The sequence below is a fragment of the Rutilus rutilus genome (genome assembly GCF_951802725.1).
Source record: "Rutilus rutilus genome assembly, chromosome: 12".
Taxonomy (NCBI): domain Eukaryota; kingdom Metazoa; phylum Chordata; class Actinopteri; order Cypriniformes; family Leuciscidae; genus Rutilus; species Rutilus rutilus.
The window spans coordinates 6,507,139-6,533,334 of NC_140217.1; the positions used below are offsets into that span (position 1 = coordinate 6,507,139).

Genomic DNA, 26,196 nt, shown 5'->3' on the forward strand with positions numbered 1-26,196 from the left:
ATCTTTTACACCTCCTTCCCTATCATACCTCCTCTACTGCACATTTGTCCTATTCTTTCTCTGTTGTAATAACTCCTTTACTACACCTCCTCCCTTCTAATTTAATGTATTCTACTGTATTCCTTCTAAACATAATTCCTCTATTGCACTTCCTGCTCTCTGATCATTAATTTTCTTATGTATAATAATATATTATTCTCTTCTCTGAACCTTTAACTTATTCACTGCACCTCCTTTCCACAAATATAAACTCCTCTGTTACATAAACTCCACTCTAACATAACCTTTAATCATAACTTTTCTCTTCCTTATAGTTCTAATTGCCCACTGGCCTCCTACTTCCTTGCTCTGATTCATCTCCTCTCCATCTTTCCTCTGCATATCTCTGCCATCTCAACTTACCTCCTCTTCTCCTCACTTTTCTCTCATTCACGTCTCTTTACTGTACTGCAATGCAGCAGAGCGGAACTGGGCGCAGCTCAGGGAACCTGAGAGACCAGCCCTCTGTCAGCTCGCCTGCACTGGCAAGGATGCGTCTTAATCACACTGCACTGCCTTTCTTACTCTCCACATCAGACATATAGTCTACACTGGATGAGTTTGTCTGAAATTGAGACTGATATTGATTCATAGATATGTGCATCAATTGCTCCATAAAAGGATGCTTCCACAAAATTCAGATACTTTTCCACAGTGAAAGAGAGGAATCTTCTAGCAAATAAGACTTGTGTATGGTTTTGTATCATTAAACTAATAACCTACTAATACTATTATTTCCGCAGTATATAGTACGTATACTATGCACATTTTCTGTATCCATAGAGACCCATGACTTACTGCAAAATGTGTATACGACAGTGTGTCAAATACTGTATTCCACAATGCAGTGCACGTGACTTTATATTTCCAGTGTTATGAATGAACTGGAAATAATGAATTAATTAATCTCCATTTGTAAAAATGTCTATTTGTCTATATGTGTATTTCGATAGACCGCATTAGACATTCTACTAGCTAACTATAAGTAACTTTGCAACTGCATGTCGACTAACTCTCATTCGAGTATTAGTAGACTGATTAACTCTTGATTTTGATGTTAGCTGAACAGCCATTCTACTGACTGTATGTAACTTTGCAACTGAGTATACTAATACTTTAATCTAATGAGAGTTGACATGTAGTAGCAAAGTTACTTATAGTTAGCAGAATATTTCAAGTGGACTATCGAAATAAAGTGTAACCACATTTTTAAACAAAATTCCAGATGCAAAATTTGACAACAGCATAGCGTACTACTGTTTGAAATATTTATCGTGGTATAATGTTTCACTAAAGAATAGGCAGCATACACTGCGTAATATTCAGTGAATAGTAGCCTACTAGTTTTATATTTCATAGCCGTAGACCCACAAGGGATTTGATTTTAGCAGTAATTTGGCCGCAAGCCACAGAGAATTGCATATTCAAAGAAACTAAGAGAAAGTATCTGCAAAGAACATAAAGGTATATGCAGCTCTACGATCAAAGGCCTTTTTAACAGGGACCCCACACAGATCTTATCTAAACAGCATTTCTGTCGTCGATAAGAGGATCAATTGATTTCATCACAGGCAAATGCTCAGAAACTTAAATCCGTCCGGAGCCTCCCCGCTTGAGTAATGATGAAGCGGATTGAGGTCGGCTCAGAAGCCGGATCTCAAAACCAAAGCGAAAAGCTTCTAAAATTCATGGTATAACAGTTGAGAAAATATGAATTTATTCATGACACACAAAAATAAAGGTTTGTAATAAAGTACTCACTGATGTTATGGCACAATAAAGAGCTCTGCTTCATATAGAGAGATGTTTGATTTCAAAAACAGATCGGATGGTTAAACTCAAATTGGCAACCTGGGAATCTAACTGCCCCTGCAGATTGCTGATTAAAGCTTTGTGCTTTAGTATTAGTGAAACAAATAATAAATTCCATGCATGCATACATAATGAAAATCCTTTAATATTTTGCACATAGATATATTCATATTATTGTTATAATAATAACTGTAAGTCAAAAATAATAGTCATTATATGCATAGAAAACTAATCCATTAATTTACTATACTATGCTGTACTTCTGTATATAAAACAACATAAAGAAACACCTCATTAGCTTATATACAGGAGCTTTTAGGGAAGGAATAATAAAGCCAATAAACACGCATACATACACACACAGAATCAGTGCAAAACACTGATGAGGTTATTCAGTCACTGACAACATATACAGAGTCCATTCTGCTTTCGTTGATGACCATAAACCACACACAAACACCTTGCACTGGTGTCAGTCATGTAAAAAAAAACAAGATATGGAAAAACTAGAAAACATGACACTGATACTCCTTCATAGATGTCTGGATGAAAAATGAACATTAAAGATATTTCAAATAGCTTTGGTCGAAAAGAAACTGCATAAATAAATATCAAGGACGGGGAAGCACCTTCAGAGAAGCCACAGCATCATGTTTCATGTGTCCTATTGCTACTCAGAATGATACAGAGAGACACCGATATAGAGAGAGGGACGGCTCGAGTGTTTGATTACCCAAATGCAGTGCTGTTAAACATCTGTAAACCACAGGAGACATTTCGATTCTCATAGCGGTGTGTGGGTGTGTCTGTTTCTGTGGTTTGTGTGAGCGTCTTCTTTCACCAGAACGGGTTGGGAAAACATCCTGCGTCTCGCTCTAGTCCCCTTTGAAATGACTGCACCAGAGGGTCCACAAAGCGAACTGCTGTTATGACAACTGGAATGGGGCCAGACTGCTTGGCCCATCGCACACAAGGTGAAGGGATGGAATATCTGCCTGGTTAGAGTGGGGCTCCAGGGGCCCCTGCGTCTCCCCAAACCTCCAAGCAAGGGTGTGGTCAAGAGGAGCCATCAAAACTGTGGAGACAGAAATTTCACTTTCAGCGGTTACAATTTAAAGCAGTAAAAATCATGAAATTAAAATGAATGTGCCCTCATGATCTTTGCTTCCCACTTGCAATGAATTCTGTTCTCTGATGACGTGTTTACTGGTGCGAGGGCGGGACAACCTGTCACTCATGCAATCCACCAATAATAAACCACAACCATCCAGTAATCACATCCTGCTTTGCTTGTTATGAGTGTTATTAGTATCTCATGTCACAAATCGTTTGCTTGTTTTAAATTATTTTGTTCCATTATTATGCTTACGCTGTTGATGTTGTACAAGCAGGATGTGACGGTTGGTCAGTTGTATATGCCCCGCCCCTCCTTCACTGTGATTGGTCGGCTGGGTAAAAAGTGACAGTGATGAGCGCTGCGTTTTACCAGAGCCCGTCTACGGAGAGCCTGCCCACTCCCTATTAAGTCCTATTGTACCGAATTTTGGTTGTAGTTCCACCAGAGTTCCACTGGGGGCGCTCGCCATGAGTGCAAAATGAATGGGAGTCTATGGGGCTAGACGGCTAAATGTGTCTCTTTCACCCGATTGCCGTTGAGAAATCTCACATTTGAGTGTAGATTTTGCAAGTTCAACATGGGTTATAGGTCGAAAGTTGAATGAACGAGTACTTATGTCCTTTCGATTTCTTACAGGTTGAGTTGTTGTTGCCCATAACACGCTAGCATTCTGCTAATGAACGCTGATTGGTCAGTGAAGGACTGATTACGACCAGAGATACCGCTTGATGGCATCGTGGCATCCGAAGCGGGACCAGAAACAAACAAAACAAAAACTCGTCTAGCACGTGTATTTACCTGTGTCAGCTGTGTTGTCGATGCCTCCAGAGAAAACAAAGTGCAGAGCGCGAAAGCACCAGAGTGACTGAAGGATTGCCGTAAAGCAGTATCTCTGGTCGTACGATGTGTATGACGTCATTGACACTTTAAAACATTTTTTTAAGCAAATAAGTGACTCTAAAAAATCTAACACCCAGCAATGTGTAATTTCTTTGCATCTCCTTTCGAATACAACATTAAAATTACTAGACAAAAAATTATATCCTGAGAAAAGTGGATTTTGGTTGGTATAGCGCCATAGACCTCCATTCATTCTGCACTCGTCCTGTGAGCGCCCTCATATGGAATCAGAGTGGAACTGCAACCAGTTCAGAAGCCGGAAGTGTACTGAGAGTGAAACTTCTCGCCATATTAGACATTCTCTGGTTTTACCCAAAGTTGAATATTCTTCAACTCTCTGCGACCGCTAAAAACCGACGAACTCTCAGCGCTTCAGCATGAAATAGACACCTGCCGTTTTAAAAACGCGGCGCTACCATTGAAAACAATTGGAAAAATTCACTAGCCGCGAGAAAAAAACATACATTTTACAAACCAATTGCAAATGTTTTATTGAAGGTGTAATCTATTCAATGCAATTAACAAGTCATCTAATACCATTAAAAATGAAGAGTCTTAGTTAAATCGTAGGGCTTGTTTTGTTCGTTTTATGGAGAGCTTGGTTAATCAGACCTAGTAAAGAGACTTTTACAACAACTCTTTATATTATACAAATGTTTCACTAAATTTCCACAAATTTATAAAACTGATTTGAGATCAGGTAAAAATCAGACAGTGATTCATGGGTTCAGTTCAGAGATCGCCAATTTAATTTTTTTTTTAAGTTTTTCCATGTCGGTTATCATTTATACTGAATCTTGTATTATGTATTTTAAATATATTTCTAATTACACAATTGTTGCAATTTAGTACAATTAAAATATAGTAACTTTAAATGTAATATTGATAACCACAAATTATAATCAATAGCCTACTTCACCTTAGTATTCAACACATCAAAATAAGTGTACTTCTGTAAAGCATGACAAAAGATTATTAAAACATAATGATTTAAAATGTACTTTTCTGAAGGAAAACTTTAAAAAAATGTCAAGCACTTAAAAACACTTTTTCTGCAATATAAAGATACAGCAGAAATAGTAAGAATAGTATGCTATTCCGAATTCAGCATATATCAACACTGGACATAAAGCTGTGCCTGTCGTGCGATTTTAAACAAATAGTTCGCCATAAATGTCATCATATACTAACCTCTGTTTTGTTCCAACCCTGTATTATTTTCTTTCTTCTGTGAAAAAAAAAAAGAAAAAAAAAAGAGATATCTTCAGAAGAGCTTTAGTTATTCATTCAAGTAAAATGGATGGTGATTTATATTTTTAAAAAGGCACCATACTAGCACCATAAATGTAGTCCATACTCCTTGTGCTCTATATTTCAAGTCTTCTGAATGCAAGCATTAAAAAATATGTGAGAACTCCAGCATAGGGGAAGATTTTTGGGGTTTATATCATTTTTTTGTTTTACAGAGGAAAGAAAATAATACAGATGCCTTAACATGAAGGTGAGTAAATGATGACAAAATTCAGAATCACAGGTTTTACAAGAGGATTACAGAAATCACCCATGCATTAATTACCACAAACAACAAGAAATTGAAAATCATGGAGGGAAAAATCAGCATTCCTGTGACCGTAGTGAAATCTTGATGGGATTGATGAGTAAAACCTAAGGATAAATGTCTGCCTTTGAGCTATTAAATATTAACAAAGCCATTTTCTGCCCCTGCTGGGCAGCTTTACGAGATCACAGATAGAAAGGGTCACCTCTACCGTTCATACACATAAGGAAGAATACATGGATGGATCATGGTGACACTTGGGATTCTCACACCTCACTGGATTCTCTCTACATTAACAGCTTTCTACCTGAAATGACCATTGAAATGTTCTATACAGGCAGCAACCCATTAGTCTTAGCCTCAGACGGTACAGTCTGTTCATGCATATTGCACACAAAACTGGAAAGCACTTGAGAAAATCAGATCAAACTTCTGAGAGTCGGGGTGAACAGGTCAGTCTGCCAGGAAGCAAAATCGTGTTTAAGGGTGTGTTCACACTTGTAGTTCGGTTCGCTTGGTTCGTTTGGTCCTGACCAACAACAAAAAAAACATTTAGTCCTGGTCCGCTTGTCATTCACATTGGCATTTTAACACCGAACATAAAGATACAGAACCTAAAGGCATAGGGATATGCTCACAACCTGATTGGTCGACTTTTATTACGTATATTTTGAGACGTAGCTTACCGAACATCCAAAACAATGCTAAGTGCTGTGCTAAATGCATTCGTATGTGTATGTGCGTAGCCGACATTTGATCGTATTTTGACCAGCTGAGAACTTGTGAAGAACTTATAAAATGTGTGAAGGAGTGAAAACAGTGGCAGGAATCCCTCAGTCACACACACAAACAAAGATCTGCTGCGAGGAGACGCGGTTCTGATGCCTTTACTGAACTGTGATCGGCAACATCACAGTTCGTTCACATGTCTTTGGTCCGTGTTGCGTTCATTATATCATTCGAACTGCACCAGAGTTCATTTGGAAGCGGATCGAGACCCATCTTCTCAGCGGTCTCGGTCTGGGTTCGGGTGGCAGTGCTCACACTTATTCAAATGAACCGCACTAACAGAGCAACCAGAGATCGTTTTAATCAAACCAAACCTGTCAAGTGTAAACACACCCTAAAAGGTACCTGGTTAATATAATGAGCACCTCACTGAGCTAGTCTCTGGATTTGCCAAAGTTTGTTAGGTTTGTAGCATCACATTTTGAAGATTCTCTTTCTTTACAACCTGGTGTTTTCTGTAGACCTGTAGAACAATTAGAATTTTTTTTTTTTTTCAATGTCAGTCTGTTATTGTGTCATCACTGGTTTAGTTTGTCAAACGATGTCGATCAGTCAGTCAGTTTCTTCCTTTCTAATTAAATCGTTCTTGGCTAGAATAAGTTGTGAATCAGAATTATTTTAGTATATATATCAATATTTTGAATTCAAGATCTAGATTTCATTTAAATTTTAGTGTAAGATTTAGTCTTTTTTTTTGTAATGTCTGTTTGTCATTTTTAGTACTTCAACTTAAACGTATTTTATTTCAGTTATAGTTGCCAAGGTAGTTTAAGCTTTTTGTGGAATATTTCAGATTTACTTCAATTAACAAAAATGATTTTAAATGGTTTTAGCTTTAGTTAAAGTCCCCCTGTGGTAAAAATCTAGTTTTTTTATATTGTTTATATGTCTGTGTTGTGTTTTTAATATGCTTTAAGACAAACCATGTGTAAATTGATTACTCAGCACCATTGCTGAGTATTTTCTCCTTAAAGGGGTCATATAATGGTACATGCACTTTTACAAGTTGATTGTACTGAAATGTGTGTTGGCAGTGCCTGTACACAACCATCATAAAATGATAAAAATCCATCCAGTGTTTTTTTTTTTTAAATCTTCTTATATGTTTTCCCCTGTCTCAAATCAAGCCGTTCGATTTTGTGACGTCACAAGATCGGACGCCCCTCCCACGATTGTTGATTGACAGCAGCGTTTCAACACAGACCCGCCCTCGCTCGTGAGCGAGCTGTCAATCATAGTCCGCGCGGACCGGCGCGGTCATTGTTGATACGCTGGAGCACTGTCTATGAGCAGAATGGCGTCTAAGCGATTGTGGTGTTCTGTTCTTGGGTGTAATAAACACAGCATCATTTTGACGTTCCTAAATCCGAACCGCTGAAGACGCAGTGGCTGAGTTTGTTTTCGAAGGGAATATTCCCCACGATCAACGTCAATGCTTTCATGTTTGAGCGAATCATTTCACACACCAGCTGCTTTACAAACGAGGGTCAGTATAAAGCTGGTTTTGCTAAGAAGCTGCTCCTGAAAAAAGGATCGGTACCAACTATTCGTGTTCCTGCTGCACCTGCAGTGTAACGTTTTATTAACCTTTATATTAATATTTATATTAATCTTTGCAAATCGCTTGCTGCACGCTTCACAATGAATGCGGCTGTTTACACTCAGGGTACATTACGGCATGTTTTCTATGTACGACGTTCTCAATATAATTCATAATCCCACGTTTATAATGAACAACAAGGTTCATTTTGTTATTATTCATATGGTTATTATTTTTATTCATATGGTTCATATGGTTATTGTGTTATTATTAAAAACGGTGTACGCACAGAACGGAGGGGCGGGGTGAGCAAAGCTCATTATCATTTAAAGACACATGCACTTAAACGCCGTGCTGAAAACAGAGCTGTTTTTGACCAGGTAAAATTAGTGTTTTCTTACAATACTAATGAGAATTTTTAATTAGAGTATATTACAAACTTTTAATTTAGACCCTAAAGAATCGTATTAGCTTGTACAAAAATGGCATTATAAGACCCCTTTAAAACTGCAGTGACCCACAGACGGTCTCAAAAACTGTTTCTGACGTCACAAACTACCTTGTAACCAATCATGTAAACGTGATCGTCAACGAGTGGATCTTTGAGCTGCTGTGAGTGAGTGGAGGCGGGGCTAATTAGCATATTCATAGAACCTCCACTACTAAATGAGGCAAGGGTGTAGAGTTACATTCAAACTATTCTAAGGCATGAAGAATTTTTTTTCAAGGAAAATTTTTTTTTTAAATGTTTTAATCCAAACAGATGTGTTTTAAGGGATAAAATTATTGACTACAGGGGAACTTTAATAATAACAACACTGATCCGAATAAACTGTAATAGTCTTGACTAGTGCTCACTGCTCACTATAAATCCTAGTACAGCTTGACTTTAGAATGTTGCTAAATGAACAATTTGACACATAAATATTGGGTAGAATGGTTTATTTTTAATGACTGGTACATTTTACATTTTTCTATTCATACTTTGAATAATTTGTATTTGCTATCAACCGTTTTTCCATACTTATTGAAAATCTGCACTAAGCTCGCTGTGATGCATCAGCAAAGGGTACATACAATGCTGCCTTGGGCAAAATAAGGTTTCTTATAAGGCAGCATAATTTAGCTGCCTACTGTTTTGGAATAAACAGGAGCATACCAGTGATGCCTAAAAATGCTGTCTAGGTAGGCAGCTCACTAGGGTTTGGAACAGAGACACTGAAGCAGAACTCACCTGTCCCAGAGCTTCACATTTCTGCAGTTGTTGCTGCAACATCCTGCTGATATCAAAGCTGTGAAGATAAAAAAAGAATTTTGTGGATTTAAGTGTCTGGAAGTACAAAGCCCATTTTCTTTATTTTTAATGATAGCCTGTAAACCTTCCAAGACAGACCTACCAAAAGCTTAGAGGAAACCGTTCAGCAATGATATATGCTTCTGCAGAGGCCACACTGTTACCATGAAAAGAAAAAATCCAATATTTTGCAATACATTGAAAATATATAGATTTTACCTTTATCACCCATCTGTTGAAGTTTTATATTGTACTGCTGTTACATCATTCACAATGTTTCATGCTTGAGACCCTTGTAAAATACTTTTATATAACTTTTTCATATTCCAGTTTCATAAGCCTATACTTTTGTGCTATGAATCTAAGGTTGTAATTTGTCTTGGAGCTGGTTGGTTTATTTCATGGCTGTTTATTGAAGAAGAAATGCCTATAATGAAAATGAAGGGAGAAAAATACTTCCGGAACAAACGCAGCTGGAAAAACTCCTAATGCACTCCTCAGCAGCAGACACAAAATGTAACTAATTTGGATTTGGCTGGTCAACAGAGGTGTTGGTAAAATGTGATGTGGTTTGTGCTATTTGAGTAAAGTTAACGAAAGTTAATAGTGTAGCCTAATTAATAGAAAATAAGTGGACTTAAACTTAAGTATAATACTTAAGTTTAAGTGGACTACATAAGTGTAGAAGTCCTGCAAGTCTGTTTTCACCAGAAGATCATTTTGATTAAAAATTACAAGGTCAAAACATATTTTCAGAAATGAATCATATATGCATGGGTGAATTTTTCACAATAAGATGAAATGAGATTTTTAGTGAATTTTGGTGACACTTTATTTTACAGTGTCCCTGTTAAAGTGTAATTATACATTTAGGTACTGAGTAGTAATGATTAACTTCTTCCTCGCCATTGACAGAATTTTCCGTCTTTCCGTGTTTTCACTGTTATACGGTAGGGGGCGCTATAAGGCATCTTCTGAAAAAGTACAGAATCTCCAGATGAAGACATGTGAAGAAGAAGCAGAAACAAGCCATTGCAAATATAAGCAGATGCATATCGTTAGCCTCATAGCATAATTGCCTAAGTAATATTTTTTTTAAAAGGACTTAGGCAATTATGCTATGAGGCTAACGATATGTAAAATAACGCGATCATCAACATTAAACAGCATATAAATCAAAACTGCCTAATGTTACTGAATGAAATGTTGACACAGGACGAGCTATAGGACTGTGAAACCATTAGGGATGTTGATGGACTCAATCTACACCATCTGTGTTTTGATTATTTTGTAGTCTTTGACAAAAACGTGATTTTCTCAGCTTTTTGCTCAAAATGATGCTTTTTTATGAAACTTAACCACATTCAAGTGTTGATAAACCTACACGTATACTTCCAAAAGGGTTAGGTTTAGTATTAGGTTTGGCTTAGGGTTAGTTGCAGGTAACATCATTTATAGTTAGTACTACAGTTATCTACATGTCACGTGTAACAAGAACATTTTAAAATAAAGTGTTACCTGAATTTTTATTTCATGCCAACTTTAATGACAGCAAATCCTGACGATCATGTTATCTATCCAGCATGATTTGAGATTGTTCCAAAGAGCATCTTGTGCTTCAATGGATGGAAATCTCACTCATGATTGCGTGATACTGGGAATCCTTGCTTTTTGATTTGTTTCATCAGCAAATATTGATTGGATGCTTATCCTTGAGCATTCTTTGAGCATTTGTGGAGCAGATTCCTAAACCACTTTGTCGTTCTTATTATCTGCTGTTTGATCAAAGCTCCGCAGGACATCAGATTTAGTTTGCGTTCTCGGTTGTTTCTGCACTGTTTCGTGCTTTATCTGCTTCACATTGTCATGTTGGTGGGTAAACCGGTCAGGATGTCTGTTAAAACCTCCTAAAGTGTTTCTTAGAAGTCCACAGACTGGCATGAATCTATAATGGCCGACTGCAATCGCACGCCTGAAGCAAATATGATAGCGAGATGAAAAAACAGAAGCGGTGAATGAAACATAGAGCACTATTGATGCCGGCTTAATGGAGGCGAGCTCAGACAGAATGGATGTGCCGTCACTCTATCTGAATGAATATCGAATGACTTTGAACAGTCAGAGTGCAGGAAAGCTGGATATCCTCAGATTAGCCTGCCAATGAAACAGTGCTCATACACTGAAAAAAAAGTGTTTGGCAAGTTTTTGTACAAATAATTTTTAAGTAAATTTCAATTATGGAATTAGGTAACCTCTACTTAACTAAGTTAAGTAAAAGTAACAAAGAAAATAAGTAATTTTAACTTGGCTAGTAAAAGGTTGAGTAATATCTATTTAGTTGAAGTTTCCTTTGCAATACATTTCACTCAAACAATATAACACAATATAACCACACTTTTAAAATATATGCTTTACTTAGTAACATCTAAGTTGATAAAACAATAGATATTGTGTGAAACACCATATCTACATTTCAAAACTTACACCTTACGTGAACGCAGAGATCTCAATACTTGGTAGACAATACACAATGACGGTAACATTTGATGGATCGTTTTTGTGTTTGAATGTGTCATTTTGAGTAGAAAATGAACTCCAAATGTCACAAAATGGCAAGTTACTAATCCTAACAAAAAAAGCAATGATAAAACAGTGTAAATAGAGCTGGGAAACAGTCAAAAATCAACCTCATTAATTATTCAAGGCCCAGTGCATGATGGGAACACATGCAAGTTGAGTTATTTTACTTAATTTTATAACGTTGATATTTACGCTTTCAATTCTACACGCTTGAATTGAGTGCTAATGTAGAATTTACTTGCCTGAACTGACTTTTTCATGTAAACTACATTGTTTTTTTCTGTAGTATTTACTTCACCACAGAATCATTTTTATCAGTGTTTATGTTGCATGTCAGATTTTACTCATAAAGACGTCTGAGAATGTAGACATGACACTGTGAATAATATCTTACCATATGTTCTTACTCTGGCAGATTACACCCTCCACAGTGTGAGGTTTCTCAGCCCAAAGGTTGTCACTATGTCTGTTAGTGTGTGTGTGTGTGTGTGTGTGTGTGTGTGTGTGTGTGTGTGTGTGTGTGTGTGTGTGTGTGTGTGTGTGTGTGTGTGTGTGTGTGTGTGTGTGTGTGTGTGTGTGTGTGTGTGTGTGTGTGTGTGTGTGTGTGTGCTTGACAGGGTGGCATATGGGAAAAGCAGACAGGTTTATAGTTGGTTTAGTCTTGCCGAGCTCAGTAAAACAGGTAAATGAGGATTTGCCTGTGGTCTCCAGTGTGCAACTAAACCTTAAAAAGAGAAAATAACTGCTCAGGCGCTGAGAGGGCAACAATTTATGTTGGGAGTCTTTTATTTCCTACAGACAAGCCTCAGTCTCTGAACTGTTCCTTACCGTTCCTATAACCGTTCGGCCAGACTGTGGAAAGTGTCTTATGATATAGGAGAATATGGTGCTCACACTTGTGGAGGAAAAAACACCTGAATTTTATTCAGAGGCCAAACTGAGCAAAAATATGCATTTTGGTGGAGTTGCTGCACCAAAAAGTAACATTCAATTCTGATAGCCTGTAATGCAAATCAATGATATCTTTAACAGTATAGCAACTAATATGATACTGCATAGGGTTAAAAGTTCTTTCATATGCATTATTAAAATCATAGGCCCTTGTTTACACCTGGTATTTAGATGCATTTTGGTCGATCGGATCACAAGTGGATGACGTTAAATACAGGAGATAACGGGATCTAAAACGTTTTGAGCTTGTCCACTTTCGACCACTTACAGAAAAACCCATACATTTACCCTCCCATAGACCATCCTCTCAAAGAAATCAGGACAGAAGTGGTTGAAAGTGTGCGAAAGAGGCGGATTAAAATACCAGGTGTAGCTAAACGGGAATGTGTCTCCCTCGTCTACTTGTGATCTGATCTGATCGGACAAATACCAGGTATAAACGGGGCCTTAGATCAGTCATTTGAAATGTGGCAGGAGATCCAAATCTCTTGTTGTATTCTACCATTAACATTAACAATCATACTAGGCTTTACATTATAATAATTGTCTAAGCATGAGTTTAGCTCTTGAGCTTGAATATTAAAATTGCATTGTGTAGGCTTTTATAATGTCACAGTGCTTCTTGGCTGGTAGCTTACAACATTCAATTTGCCCTGAAAGCTCATGATCAGATATTTATGCCATGTGGGGCGACTCAGATCTGTCAGATACAGTCTATCCTGAGAAAGATGGTGCGAAGGTCAAGATGTGTGATTTCATATTTGGGCAGGTTCAAAACTTGTGTCAAGATGAAAATCTCCTTCTTTTTCTCCTATATCTATAACAGACACACACACACACACACACAGCTACCACAAACGCAGACAGACTTACACATTTCCATCATCGTAAAACAGGGATTACAGGAGAATGTCCTATATTTTCAGAGATCATGGGAACGCTTAAGCTCTAACATGGGATGAGGCCAAAAAATTCTCTTATCGATGAGAAGAGCATCTACTTGCTCTTCTCTGAATTGTTTGGAAGTAATAATTAAATAGGAGTCTGTAAACATTGCCATTATGTAAATGTTCACATTTCTTTTCCATGATCACCACTGTCACCCAAGGACATCTGCCTGCATCATATTTGTAATTCCAAGCAGTTTAATAAATCTGCCTAAACAAACACAGATGTTGTCTTTTATGTTGTCAGTTTATCATTTTCACACATCTGCACTACTAGTTGTAGATTCTGTCCTATAATAATACAGCTCATCCAAATATTGTTAATAGCATGTATAAAATGTCTTACTACCTAAAAGATATCATTGAAATAATCACCTCTCTGACAGCCTTGGGCTTTGTTCACACTGCAGAGGAAACATGATTTCTTTTAAATTTTTTGTCTTTAATCTAATTTTGTAGACTAAAAACTGAAAGTTATATGTTGCCAGATCAGATTTTTAGCAGACTTTAGCAATAGATTATGCAAAAAAACAAAAAGCATGCAGCATCTGCACAAGTCTTCTTGTTGCAAATAAAAAATTCAATAAAAAAAATCAACTAAAATCTAATTTTAGTCTGAAAAAAACAAAAGATTTTATGCTGCAAGACGGAATAAACACATAGGGCCCTATCTTGCACCCAGCGCAATTGACTTTGTACACCGACGCATGTATCATTCCTATTTTGCACCCGACGCACAGCGGACTTTTCCCTCCACAGACACACGTCGGTAAATTAGGGAATGAACTTGCGCTCCCGGGGGCGGTTCAGCAAAAAGAGGAGGCGTGTTCCGGCGCAAACGTTCCCTGGTGCCATTTTGCAGTTTCAGAAAACAATTCCGCCACAGACCAGGAAAAACCTAGTCTAAATTCAGTGGCGTATTATTCAGATGATATTTTAAGGGCGCATGCTTGGCCATTATGTAGCGTGTGCACAACGCGCATACAGTTTGCTTCTCTCATCTACACAGACGCAGGAAGCAGTTCCCATTTTTGCAAACCATTCATAATTACAAGGAAAAATATTACCACACGAGGGAAATCATTATGTTGTCCATGAAGATGTGAAAAAATAGGCATAAATCTAGCTTACACATTTACCCAAATTATTATACGCCTGTTGCGTTTCGCGTTTGATACTTGCGTTTCAGATCGTTAAAATAGGGCCCATAGACTCTGTAACCAGCAAAATAAAAAATAAAAATAAAAGATTCAGGACACCTGCAGAAAAAAAATCTGAAATGCTCTCTGGCTGTCAATCATTTTGTCTGTTCGGGTTTGCTGATGGCGTGCGGTTCAACAGCTTCCAGGCAAAATAATGCCTTTAAATGCTGTCATACTGTATCATCCAAAGAATACCCACAATGCCCCTCACAGAGCATGCTAACTGAAGGTCATCGCCTAATGAAGCTCACTGCACATTTGTGCATGACAGTGTTAACCCATATCCCTTCAGGCAGAGTCATGGTCAGCTCAGCCGCTTCACACGGATGCGGGATCCATTGTAGCGCAGAGTTTGTTGTCTTAATCCCACACATATTACACAAAATCAAAAGTATTAATTCATTCTTTCTGGATTTTGCATTGTGCTTGTCGCAAAATATTGTCAAGCTTTTTAAAATGACCATTTAAACTCACTGAAATGTCATTAAATATGTTGCAGAGTTTTGGAAACCTGTTAGAAAACATTTATTTTTGCAATTACATTTAGTAATGCTAGTACAAAAAAAAAGAATATGTGGAGAAAAAAAAATGCAAAGCAGTTTTTTTTTTTTTTTTTGTGAAATGCACAATCCTCACACAAAGCCATGACTCAACACTCTAAGCTGAGCTCGCCATGAAAATCCATTAGGGGACCCGTGACTAAGAGCTCACTGTAATATTCTTTCTTGGGGAAATATAAATAGTCAAATATGGCGCACAGGGCAAGAATTATAGGACATTTTCTCACTTGCCAGATCCAGTTTTTGTTCAGTTCATCTGCTTAAACCATGCCACTGCCTATATGTAAGCCTATTCCTCTATAGCATTTTGTGCACCGGTCAAACACTGCTAAGGGGACAAGGAGGCCACATATCATTCAATAAATTTCACATGTGATCAGTTCCTTATTTAGATTTTTTTTCCAAGAATTTACATATTTTTATCACTTTGTAACTGATATTTCTGTTGAACACTGATGTCCCAAAATATAATAAATAAATAAATTTTAAATAAAATAAAAAATACGTATATTTACTGTAATTTACTGTAGAGTGTAAACTGTACTAAAAAATTTTTAAATTAAATTACATAAAAAATCTAATGTAGCCTTTAGTATACAATCATTTTGTTAGTAAACTTTTTACTAAGATAAAATAAAGAAAATAACATGAAATAATAAAAAAATAAATAAAAATAAAAATAAAACAAAATACATACAGTAATTTGTTAAAAAGTGTAAACTAAAATTGAATTATAATAATATAAAATAAAAACTAAAATGTAGGCTTAAGTATACAAGAATTTTGTAAGTGCAAATTTTACTAAATTAAACTAAATAAGACTAAAATAAAATGCATATATATAGCCTATAGTAATTTGTTAAAAACTGTAAACTAAAAAACCTGTAAAACTAAAATGTTATTAAAATAAAATAGCATAAAAAAAATAAGATGTAGCCTTCAGTCATACATATATACAGTATATAGTAAAAAAAGTGTAAACTTTATGAAAATAAAGTGCAATAAAAACTAAAGGCTTTGGTACACAAGACTTTTGTTAGTGTACATTTTACTAAAATAAAATAAAATTATAAAATACAATAAATAAAATAAAAATAAAATGCATATATACAGAAATTTGTTAAAAATGTAAAATGTACAAAGCTTTATTAAAATAAAATAAATAAAAATAATAATAAATAAAATTTCTGACTTCAGACATTTTTAGAGTATGAATTAATCATAAAATGATTCAGCAGGACACCTGTAAGACTGTGTGTTAATGGAAGTAGGGGAAAGGTATTTGCCTACTGTATGTGGGGAGGTAAACACAGAGAAAGTCTCAGCTTCAGGGCTAAATTTAGAGCTGGAGTCAGAAGGGGGTATCTCCCAAGGTCACGGAGAAGCGCACACAACAGCATTCATGCTCACACTAACACACACCTACACACACACAGCAATTGAGATACAGGTCTGCCTAAACCACAGGCTTCCCTGGGGACTGGAGAGTTTGAGTCTGAAGAGGTCTGACTTCTGTATTATCGGGAAATGGCTTGTTTTTCAGAAGTTGTGTAATGGCCGCTTTGTCTCCTCTTTAAAACCCTTATCTGTGGTATTAGGAAGGTCTCAGGTTTGCCATGGTTCAAACTGAAGTGAAAGCTGAGAAAGAGAAAGAAATCTCATGCTCAAGAGTTTCAAAAGTTCCACTGAGTTTTTAAAAAGAGAAGCGTAGACCAGAATGTTTAATGTGATTTAACGTGCTGAAAAATAATAGTCATTGGGTTTACGAGAGAAGTAACAATGTCTGATTTAAGAACATATTCAGGATCTTTTTGTTAAACTAGTTAATGTTGTTCATAAAATAAAGTCTATTTTATCTTAAAAATAAAGGTTCTTTATTGCCATCTATCATTTTATGAAGAATCTTTAACATCCATGGAACCTTTCCATTCCACGAAAGGTTCTTTATAGTGTAAAAAAGGTTCTTTAGATTTAGAAATGTTCTTGACAAAAAGACAGAAATGGTTCTTTTAAGAATTGTTCAGTAAAAGGTTATTTGGATCCCAAAATGGCTCTTCTATGGTTGTCTTTATCTCTAAGAGTGTAACCGTGATTTGGTTTATGAGTTTACTGACTCAATGAAGGGTAAGATTATCAGTCAAATTCAACCTTCTGTCACAATCACACAATGCTGTATGGCTTTACAAGGCCTGGAATATAGTTCATGAGTCACATGGACTACTTTTATACTGATAGAGCTTTAATGTCCATTAGAAGTTTGAAAGCTCCAGTCCATATTCATTGTAATTGGATGGAAAAGCTTGGCATTATTAAAAATATTTTGTTCCACAGAGGAAACAGGACATTCAGGTTTGGCAAGACATGTTGGTGAGTAAATGATGATGGAATTTTCATTTTTGGGTTAACTAATCATTTAACCTTGAACTGTTAAAAAAAAACACTTTGGTCCATCCATCTGCTCACAGTGCGGGGTCAGCGGGGAAAAAAAAGAATACAAATCTGAGCCAAGAGATAAACAGAGAATAGAGTGCCCATCTTTCTCTGCTTATACAACAATGCCCTCATTTTAGTGTTTAGTGACGTGGACATACTTTTCAAGACACGTTTTCTTCAGCATAAAGCTGGATATTGACAGACATCGCCAGATCAGTGTAGCCACGTACTGTACTGCCTCGATGAAAACAGCTTTCATGTGAAATCCAAAACCACCACATTTCCGGCATGAGCTGACAGCATTAGCTACTGTACAACGTGATTCCCATGCAAAATGAAGCCTCCCTGAAAGAAAAAAAAAACTAGCAGCACGATGGTATTAAGATTAGTTTTGAGGAAGTCAAGAGGTGCTTGTTTTCATGCAGGATTTCAGCCAAATACGCAGAGGGATTGTATTGTGACGCTGTTATTTAGATGCTCGTTTATCTGAACTTTTGTTGACTAAAGCACTGCGATGTTTATAATCATGTGATTTGGCTTTTTGAATAAGAGCCACATGCTAAGAAAGCAGAAAAAATAATAATTCTCTGAAAACCTCTTACAGGATTATCCAGAGCTTCAACATCATACATCCCTAGTCTACATCTATGCACAAGTTTAAATCCCACAACAAATACTAGTTGTAGTGACTGCTAACACTGCAACACACTCAATTTGAATGGATTTTTTTTAATAGCTACACAAAGCAATGCTGTCAGCCGGTAACCATTTCCATCATGACGGTCTGCAAAATAGACAACCAAAGCTCTTATGTCACGTTTTGTTATGTAATCGTGGTTAAACTGTGATATAACTGTGATATAACTCAAACGTTCAGTTTATATTCACTTCAGCTACCACTGAGTTAACAAATAAATAAATAACATTGGCTGCCTGGGCACCGTGACTGCAACAGTAAATGCTGACAATGCTGATAGATTCTCTATAAAAGCGGTCACTGACAGGGCACTTCAACAAATACAGATGTCAGAACAGTATCCTTGTTATCTACCCTTACAATAAAGAGGTTTATTCAAGTGTGCAATTAGTATAATTCTTTTAAACTAAAAATAAGAAAGTATACTTTCAGTCTACTTTTTATGTACTTCTCAGAAATATACTTAAAATTGCACTTAAGTGACAAAAAGGTCTACGTACTTGTACTCAATCATTTGATCGAGATGTACTTAAATCGAGTTGCCTATTACTTTTTTCACATAGTTTTACGTACAGCATTACTACTCTTTCACCACCATTGACTGAATTTTCCGGCTATCCATGTTTTCACTGTAATATGGTAGGGGGCGCTATTACGCATCTTTAAAAACAGTACAGAATCTCCCGATCAAAACACAGGCGAAGAAGAAGCGGAAAAAAGTGATATGCCTTGTCCAAATACCCACACTTGCGACTTTGCACTTGCCTGTCTTACTTGCATGACGTATTTCCTCTATTTGGCCCAAGTGTGCAAGTAGGCGTAAAGACTGCAAGTGTGTGTAGAACTTTTGATTTCTCCATGGGACACACTTATAGTCTTGCAAAAAATGCAAGTGTTTACAGAGCTTTTATTTATTATATTTTCAATACTTTGAAATTGTTGTGCTTCTAATTAAGTGATTAAAACAGTTGCAAATGTTGTACAAAATAGGCCTACACATATACTCATCTTCGCACCAATAAAATGTGCAACACTTTATGTTTTACTACCAAATGATATGTATCTAATTAATTTAAATTACAGTGGAAATTATTTTCTTCAATATCTCATGATTTCGGGCCACATGAGTTCCCGAACATAATGCATGATGGGATACGCTTTGCCTCGAATACCGCTCCGAAGCGGTATGAGCTCAAATAAGTTACCGGATGAAATGCCGACCCAGGAAGGGTTAACGACTGTGAAGCTTTGAGGGTGTTGATGGACTCGATCTACTCCATCTGTGTTTTGATTATCGTTCTGAATCCCATCCGAATAAAGTCTTGGACAAAAATGCGATTTTCTCAGCTTTTTGTTGAAAATGTTGCTTTTACCCACATTGAAGTGTTGATAAAAAAGTATGCATTAAAACTAGAATAAAATGTTTTAAAAATGGAAGGACTTAAAGTACAATTAAAGGTATATTTCAAGTATTTTTAAAAAATACCTAAATAGGAACATAGTAGTATACTTAAAGTGCAAAAATTACATACAAATAGTAAACTATAAGTATGATATTATGTTCACTTAAAGAAAACTTAAGTATAAAACTACTAAACAAGTGTACATTCATAAACTAAAAATGTGCTACAAGTATTTAACTAGTAAACTATCCGTATGGTCACTTGTAGTAGTTGCAGTACAAACGAAAAACGTATAAACTAGTTGTGTACTCAAAGTTTACTACTGGTACACTTAAAGTATAGGCTCCTTAAAAGTATACTTTTATACACTAAAAAGTGGGCCAATTTAGTCCCAAGTAGTACTGAAACAGTACACTTACAAGTATACTTCAAGTACATTGATATTAGTATACTTCCTACATAAAGTATACTTAAAAATATACTTGAACTTTACTTGAGTATACTTCAAAAAATGAACATGAAGCATACTTATTTTTGTAGGGGTAGGCAAGATGCTACTGATTTTGATTCTACTCATCCTCACGTCATTCCAAACTTGTAGGCCTATGTATTTCTTTCATTTGTGAAACAAAATAAGATATTTTGTAGAACATTAGGGTCCAAACTACATTGGAATCTATTGACTTTCACTGTATGGACAAAAAAATTGCATTTTTTTTCATGTTCTACAGAAGGTTTGAAATGACATGATGGTGAGTAAATGTTGATAGAGTTTCATTTTTGTGGTAAAATATCCCTTGAAAACACATTACTTTACACATACTCAAGTAGTTCATCAACACCACAGAGCATTTCAGAGCAGCATTAGGGTTGTACTGGGGAAGATAGGGATGATATGGATGTGTATGGGGTCAGTGGACCATGGTTTTCCCTTTGGGACCAACACCAGAACAGCCTGTGACAGTGCAGTGACAGTGACAGTGCTACAGCAGCATTACAGACACGCAGGACACGCTGAAACCACAGCACCCGACAACAACAGTCATCTTGTTAGCAATTACCTTTCATTGTTAGTGCTTAGCTGAAAGGCATTCTTATGGTTCTTTGCAGTTTGTAAAGCTAATATCTTTTAACGACTATTATTGATTTAATTTTGACCTTGTCAAGTGACAGAATGCTATTTCTCCATCAGGGAGGTTCCATCTTGAACGTAACAAATAAATCTCATCTGTAAAGATGAGGCAAGCTAATTCAACAACGTAAAGAGTCAGCTAAAGAAGTTCTTTGGTATTTTGAGTTATTTAAATGAGGACATCCATCTGATCTTTTGTGGTTCTTATTTCATCTTAAGGGGGCATTTCTTGAAGCTAATGAATGCTAAGTGAGTCACATCTTTCACCTTGAGGTGGGTGTTTTATGGGTGGTGGTGTGAACTATAGGCTACTCAGCATGTTCTCCTGTAGAAATCGTTATCTGCAGCTGTGGGATATGCACATAGCTGCCTAACGCTTTTGATTTGCACCATTTCTTATAAACTAAGTTATATGCATTTGTGTGTGTGTTTTTTTTTTTTAAATCATGTGGGATTTTGTACAGTCAGTAAATCTTTCATCCCATAATCTAACGATTTCGTAAAGAACTTCCGAAAAGCTGCAAAAAGACAAGACATTAGCTGTCTGAATATGCCTACTACCTTAGTACACGAAAACAGTACAGCATAGTGAGTCCGATTGTCCGAATACATAGTATTCACAGTAGGTGAAAAGTACCCGAATGGTAGTGAAGCGACAAGGTTGGTCACATGACAAAGCCAACATGGTGGATGCACTTCATTCATTCATTCTACAAACGTTCATACTATATAGAACATACCTGTGTAACAGTCGCAAAGTAAATTCATCAAATGCAGCATCTACTCAGACAGTATGCGATTTCAGACATAGTGTTTGTTTTATCATTTTGCTTTTTAGCATTTTAATAGCCTATATTATTTTCTATGTGTGCTGAGGTGTTTGTGTTAGTTATAAAAAAGCACCATAGTAGCCTATTAGCAAGAACTTTGTGATGTTTTTTGCTAATGCTAATGCTAATTATGCTTTTTGGACATAAACCATGATAATTACCATGCTAATATCATGCTATGGAATATTTTTGTATACTATAGGGCTATGTGTTTGTAACTTTGCACAGAAATGTGCATCAGAAATGAGGCGAAATAGGGCATTGTCTGAATGGGGAAGTCTAACACACTGTGTCCACTTGCTTTGGTTTGATTCTCAATTATACCAGCCATAGGTCAATGTAAAAATAATTAACTCTGTTTTAAGTTGGATGAGTCAATGGCAATCTGACTGTGGGTGGCAGGCTAGTCTGAAGGAAACTGTATAGACCTCAACAACAGCAACAGGTGACAAAAAAAGTGTTCTTTTGATTTTATGTTGTGTCTTATGCCGCCTTCATGTGCTATCGGAATGAAATGGGTCATGAACAGCCTCTCAAGTCATATTTACGATTGGGAATCTCAGAGATAATTTTTATACCTAAGTTTCAGAGTTGGGTGAGCCATAAACTTTCAACTTTAAAAAATAGCAGAGGAGAGACCCATCGCTGTAGTGACTGTTAAATTGTATTTGTTTTTTCCAACTTTCCTACATCTATATTGCTTTGCTTTCTCTTTCAATTACAGTCATGTGTACTTATGTATATTAATAATATTCTATTTTACAAGTGCTTGATTAAACTCTACAGGACATGCAGTGTCCCTCCAGAAGCAGGACTGGACAATCCTGATCTAGAAATGGGGGATGTTTAGATGGTTGCCAACAAAAGGGATGCTATATTTTATTTATCTTCTATACATGTTTGGCTTTAATAAGATTTCCCCAAGAATTAGGCAAGAATCAACGTTCCATCCTCCATGATTCCTATTCTTTTCGACAATAAAGCAACTGAACGTAATGAACTCGTATTAAAGACTTCATAAGTGAGATGTAGGAAATTTCTAATAGCACATGAAGGCAGCATAAGAACGTGCAAATGCTTTGATCGGATCCCGTAATGCTCTATGTTTCTCGTTATGTCATTTATCGGAACATTTAATATTTTACTTATTGGCAAATACTAAGCTGGGTGAAAATAGGATAAAGATAGAAAAGGATAAATATTTCTCAGACATAACAGCACACCTTCAATGTCATATAATTTCATATATGTGTCATTTTGCAAGTCAGACCCACCATTCACACCATTGTAAAGGCTCCGATGATGTGGCGACAGCTCGTCTCCTGCCAGTCTACGAGGTGACGTCTCTCTACCAGGGCTGCCAAACTTCCCATGCTCAGGGCTCATGCTGTACTGGTGCCTCAGCATCTCTGGACTACTTCCTCCCAGCTTGCTTTTGTCATGGAGGAACTCTGACGTTCCTAGCAGCACGTGTCTAGACTCTGGACTCCCAGGCCCACCTCCTAAGCTTCCCCTGTGCCTCTGAATGTAGAGCTCGGGACTCATGGGCTGCCCTGTAGCCAGATGGTGCTTCGGGTGAGTCTCCGGACTCCGGTGGCCCAGAGATCGACCGTACTTTTCTGGACTTAGCCCTCTAATCAGCCGATGGTCAGGCACAGATATGGAGCCACAGCGAGGTCGGCAGGGCTGGGGCAGAATGAAGGGATACTCCAGGCTGGTGCTTCTGTGTCGGACAGGAGGGTCAGGGCTGGAGATCTCCCCGCGATCTCCTTCCCCTCTCTTCCCAGGGCGAGACTTCTGGAGATCCGGGCTTTTATTCCCAGTTCCTCCGCTAGAAGGTGGCTGTGGCTGCTTATGGTGTGGATGTTCGGAGCTGTCGGCACTCCCGGCGCTAGAAGTGCTGCTTCCATCCCCAACGTCCCGCAGCAAGCCAGGTACCAGGAGCCCACTCTGGCTGTCAATGGAATTGCGACATCCAATGGGCCCCGCCACACCTTGGACTCCTTCCCCTCCGCTGCCACCTTTGTCTTCGTCTATCAGCAGACAAAGTTCCCTCAGCTCCAGGTTCTCCCGAATGACCTCCTCCTGCTTGCGCTCTAGTTCTGTCAGCTTCTGAAGGTACAGCGCCACATCCTTACGCATGACGCTGGCACTGAAGCGGCCCAGTCGCTGCCACTCACGCGACACTCGCTTGCCCTTCTGCCGGTCATCGTCCAGGAAACAGCACAGGTCTCGCAGTTCCCGATTGTCATCCTGCAGCTTCTGGTTTACCTCCTTCGGCATTATAGGGAACACAAAAAATTGTTTTTACATTGAGTTCTTACATAAAATGTTTGGATTTTAAGACAAAGAATGAAAGATATGGACATTTTGAGACCACACAAACTCTGATTTAATCATTCATTCTGAGACTAAAGTTTGGAAGTGTGGTTGAAAGGGTTTGTTCAAGCAAAGTCCATCATTCAATTAAAATACAGAACAGTCTAAAGGTATGATCGTCTTACGTGCCACATTTGCCAAACATCTGCCTGAGTTCAATTAAAACAATAGTTCACCCGACACACATGAGAAGCAATGGCATTTTTTGCATGAGTGATGATTGAACTTGATGAACTAAGATTTTCAGAGCTTCAAAATATTTGGCTTTAAAATATAGCGCAAGAGTTGTATGGACTATTATTATGGAGCTTGACATATGGTCACTATATAAGAATTGTCATTGTATGGAATAAAGCTGAACAAATCCTTTAAAAAGGATAACAGCAGAAAAATAACAGCATATTGAAAAGACAGCTCGATCATATAATGATAGTTTTTTATATAAATATATAGAATCTGTTCCGTTAATAGATACATTTTTAGTTTATTTTATGCATCATTCATGGTTAAAATGAGGTGAAAAAAGGCTCAGACACATGTACAGCTCAAATAACGAAAATAGGATTCTTGTCTGGCTAAGAAGTTTCTAATTGCTTAGCTTGAGTTGTTTTAATCAGAAGTTAGGAATATAACACGGCAAGAAAATATTCAAGGCGTTATTCCTACAGGAAGAATGATGTTTCTGGCGCATCCTCATGAGCGCAGGTGTGCTCCAGACACCCATGATCTCATCTGCTCACCTTCAGCCCTCGGATCTCGTTCAGATGCAGCTGGAGGCTGCGGTTCACCTCCCGAATCAGATTACTGTGATCCAGGATGACGCTAATTTTATCGGCTTCAGACCTTCGGAGTCGCTGCACCAGCTCCTCTTTGCTCCATTGGAGGAGCTCTTCGTCCGTGAGGTTGGTGATTTCTTCTGCTGGACTTTCTGACGCCTTAGATCCAGGCTGTGCTTGAAGAGATTGCTCCATCAGAAGAGGTGAGCTGCTACTGTGGTACCAGGTGCTGATCAAATATTAATGAGGCAGGCTGTTAGGAGGAGTCAGGGAGACAGAGGACGCATAGTGGAGCGATGCCCGTATCCGATGCCCTTAGAGTGGGAGTCGCCTCGACTTTTTCCCAAAGCAACAGCTGATGCAGCTGACGAGGAGAAGGAAGGGCGGCATACAGAACAAGTCCGCGCGGATGATTCAGCATCGACTCCTATTCATAGTTCTTGTAAGTTTAGAAAAGTGACGGTATCGGATAGCAGGGGATATGTGGGTGTTTTCAGGCGGCCCGATGCGCTCGCCTCCGTCTGCCTCTGCGCGCTTCACCATCCTCATGGAGAGACGGCAGCATCCTCAGCCTGAGCTCCGGAGAAATGAGCGTGACTGCAGCGACTCTCTCTCTCTCTCTCTCTCTCTCTCTCTCTCTCTCTCTCTCTCTCTCTCTCTCTCTCTCTCTCTCTCATACAAACACACACACACACACACACACACACACACACACACTCACTCAGTGCGTGTGTCGTCTATGTTTGTGTGTATGTGAGAGTTGTGAAGTGATGCTGTTGTGAAAGTTGCATTTAAGATTGTATCTATGCGCCATCTATGGACAGATTGAGGTACTGCAGATGAATAGGTTAACATTTTTTCCTTTTTTTAATTTAAATTATGTTTTACAGCTCTACTGTCTACCTTCTTTGTATATTTGAATGTAAACCTTTTAGATTTTAGGTACTTTTTCTGCATTCAGTGCACTCTATAAAATAATTATGTGGCTGTATATCACAATAATAAAGTTTTCTATACCTTAATACAATCTCTGGATATTACTTAAGTGATTGTTTGAGTTGTTGGACATACCAAAATATGTGGATTCAAATGAAAAAAGTTCACATTATTCATAAATATTAGCTTTTAAATGGTTTTCTCAAATATTTGAATTCCCTTAACTACTAGTTTTATTTGTCATGTTACCAAATTTAGCTATTCAGATCAACTTTATTTTACATTTACTAAATGTTATGTATATTTTATTGATTTCACAGC

At 37.5% G+C, this 26,196-nt stretch overlaps 1 protein-coding gene across 2 annotated transcripts; it reads right to left on the reverse strand.

Moving 5' to 3' along the window:
* Nucleotides 1–1,980: 1,980 nt before the first annotated feature.
* Nucleotides 1,981–25,585, reverse strand: ccdc85al (coiled-coil domain containing 85A, like). 2 transcript variants are annotated; one of them, XM_084426868.1, is made up of 5 exons: nt 24,904–25,585; nt 23,059–24,058; nt 8,990–9,047; nt 5,060–5,096; nt 1,981–2,926 (listed from the first exon to the last, which is right to left on the reverse strand). In XM_084426868.1, exons 1-5 carry the CDS (start codon nt 25,132–25,134, stop codon nt 2,921–2,923), a joined length of 1,332 nt encoding a protein of 443 aa, XP_084282994.1. In that variant the 5' UTR covers nt 25,135–25,585; the 3' UTR covers nt 1,981–2,920. The 2 variants fall into 2 exon arrangements, with proteins under 2 accessions (XP_084282994.1, XP_084282995.1); XM_084426869.1 differs by lacking the exon at nt 5,060–5,096.
* Between the last annotated feature and the right edge of the window lie 611 nt (nt 25,586–26,196).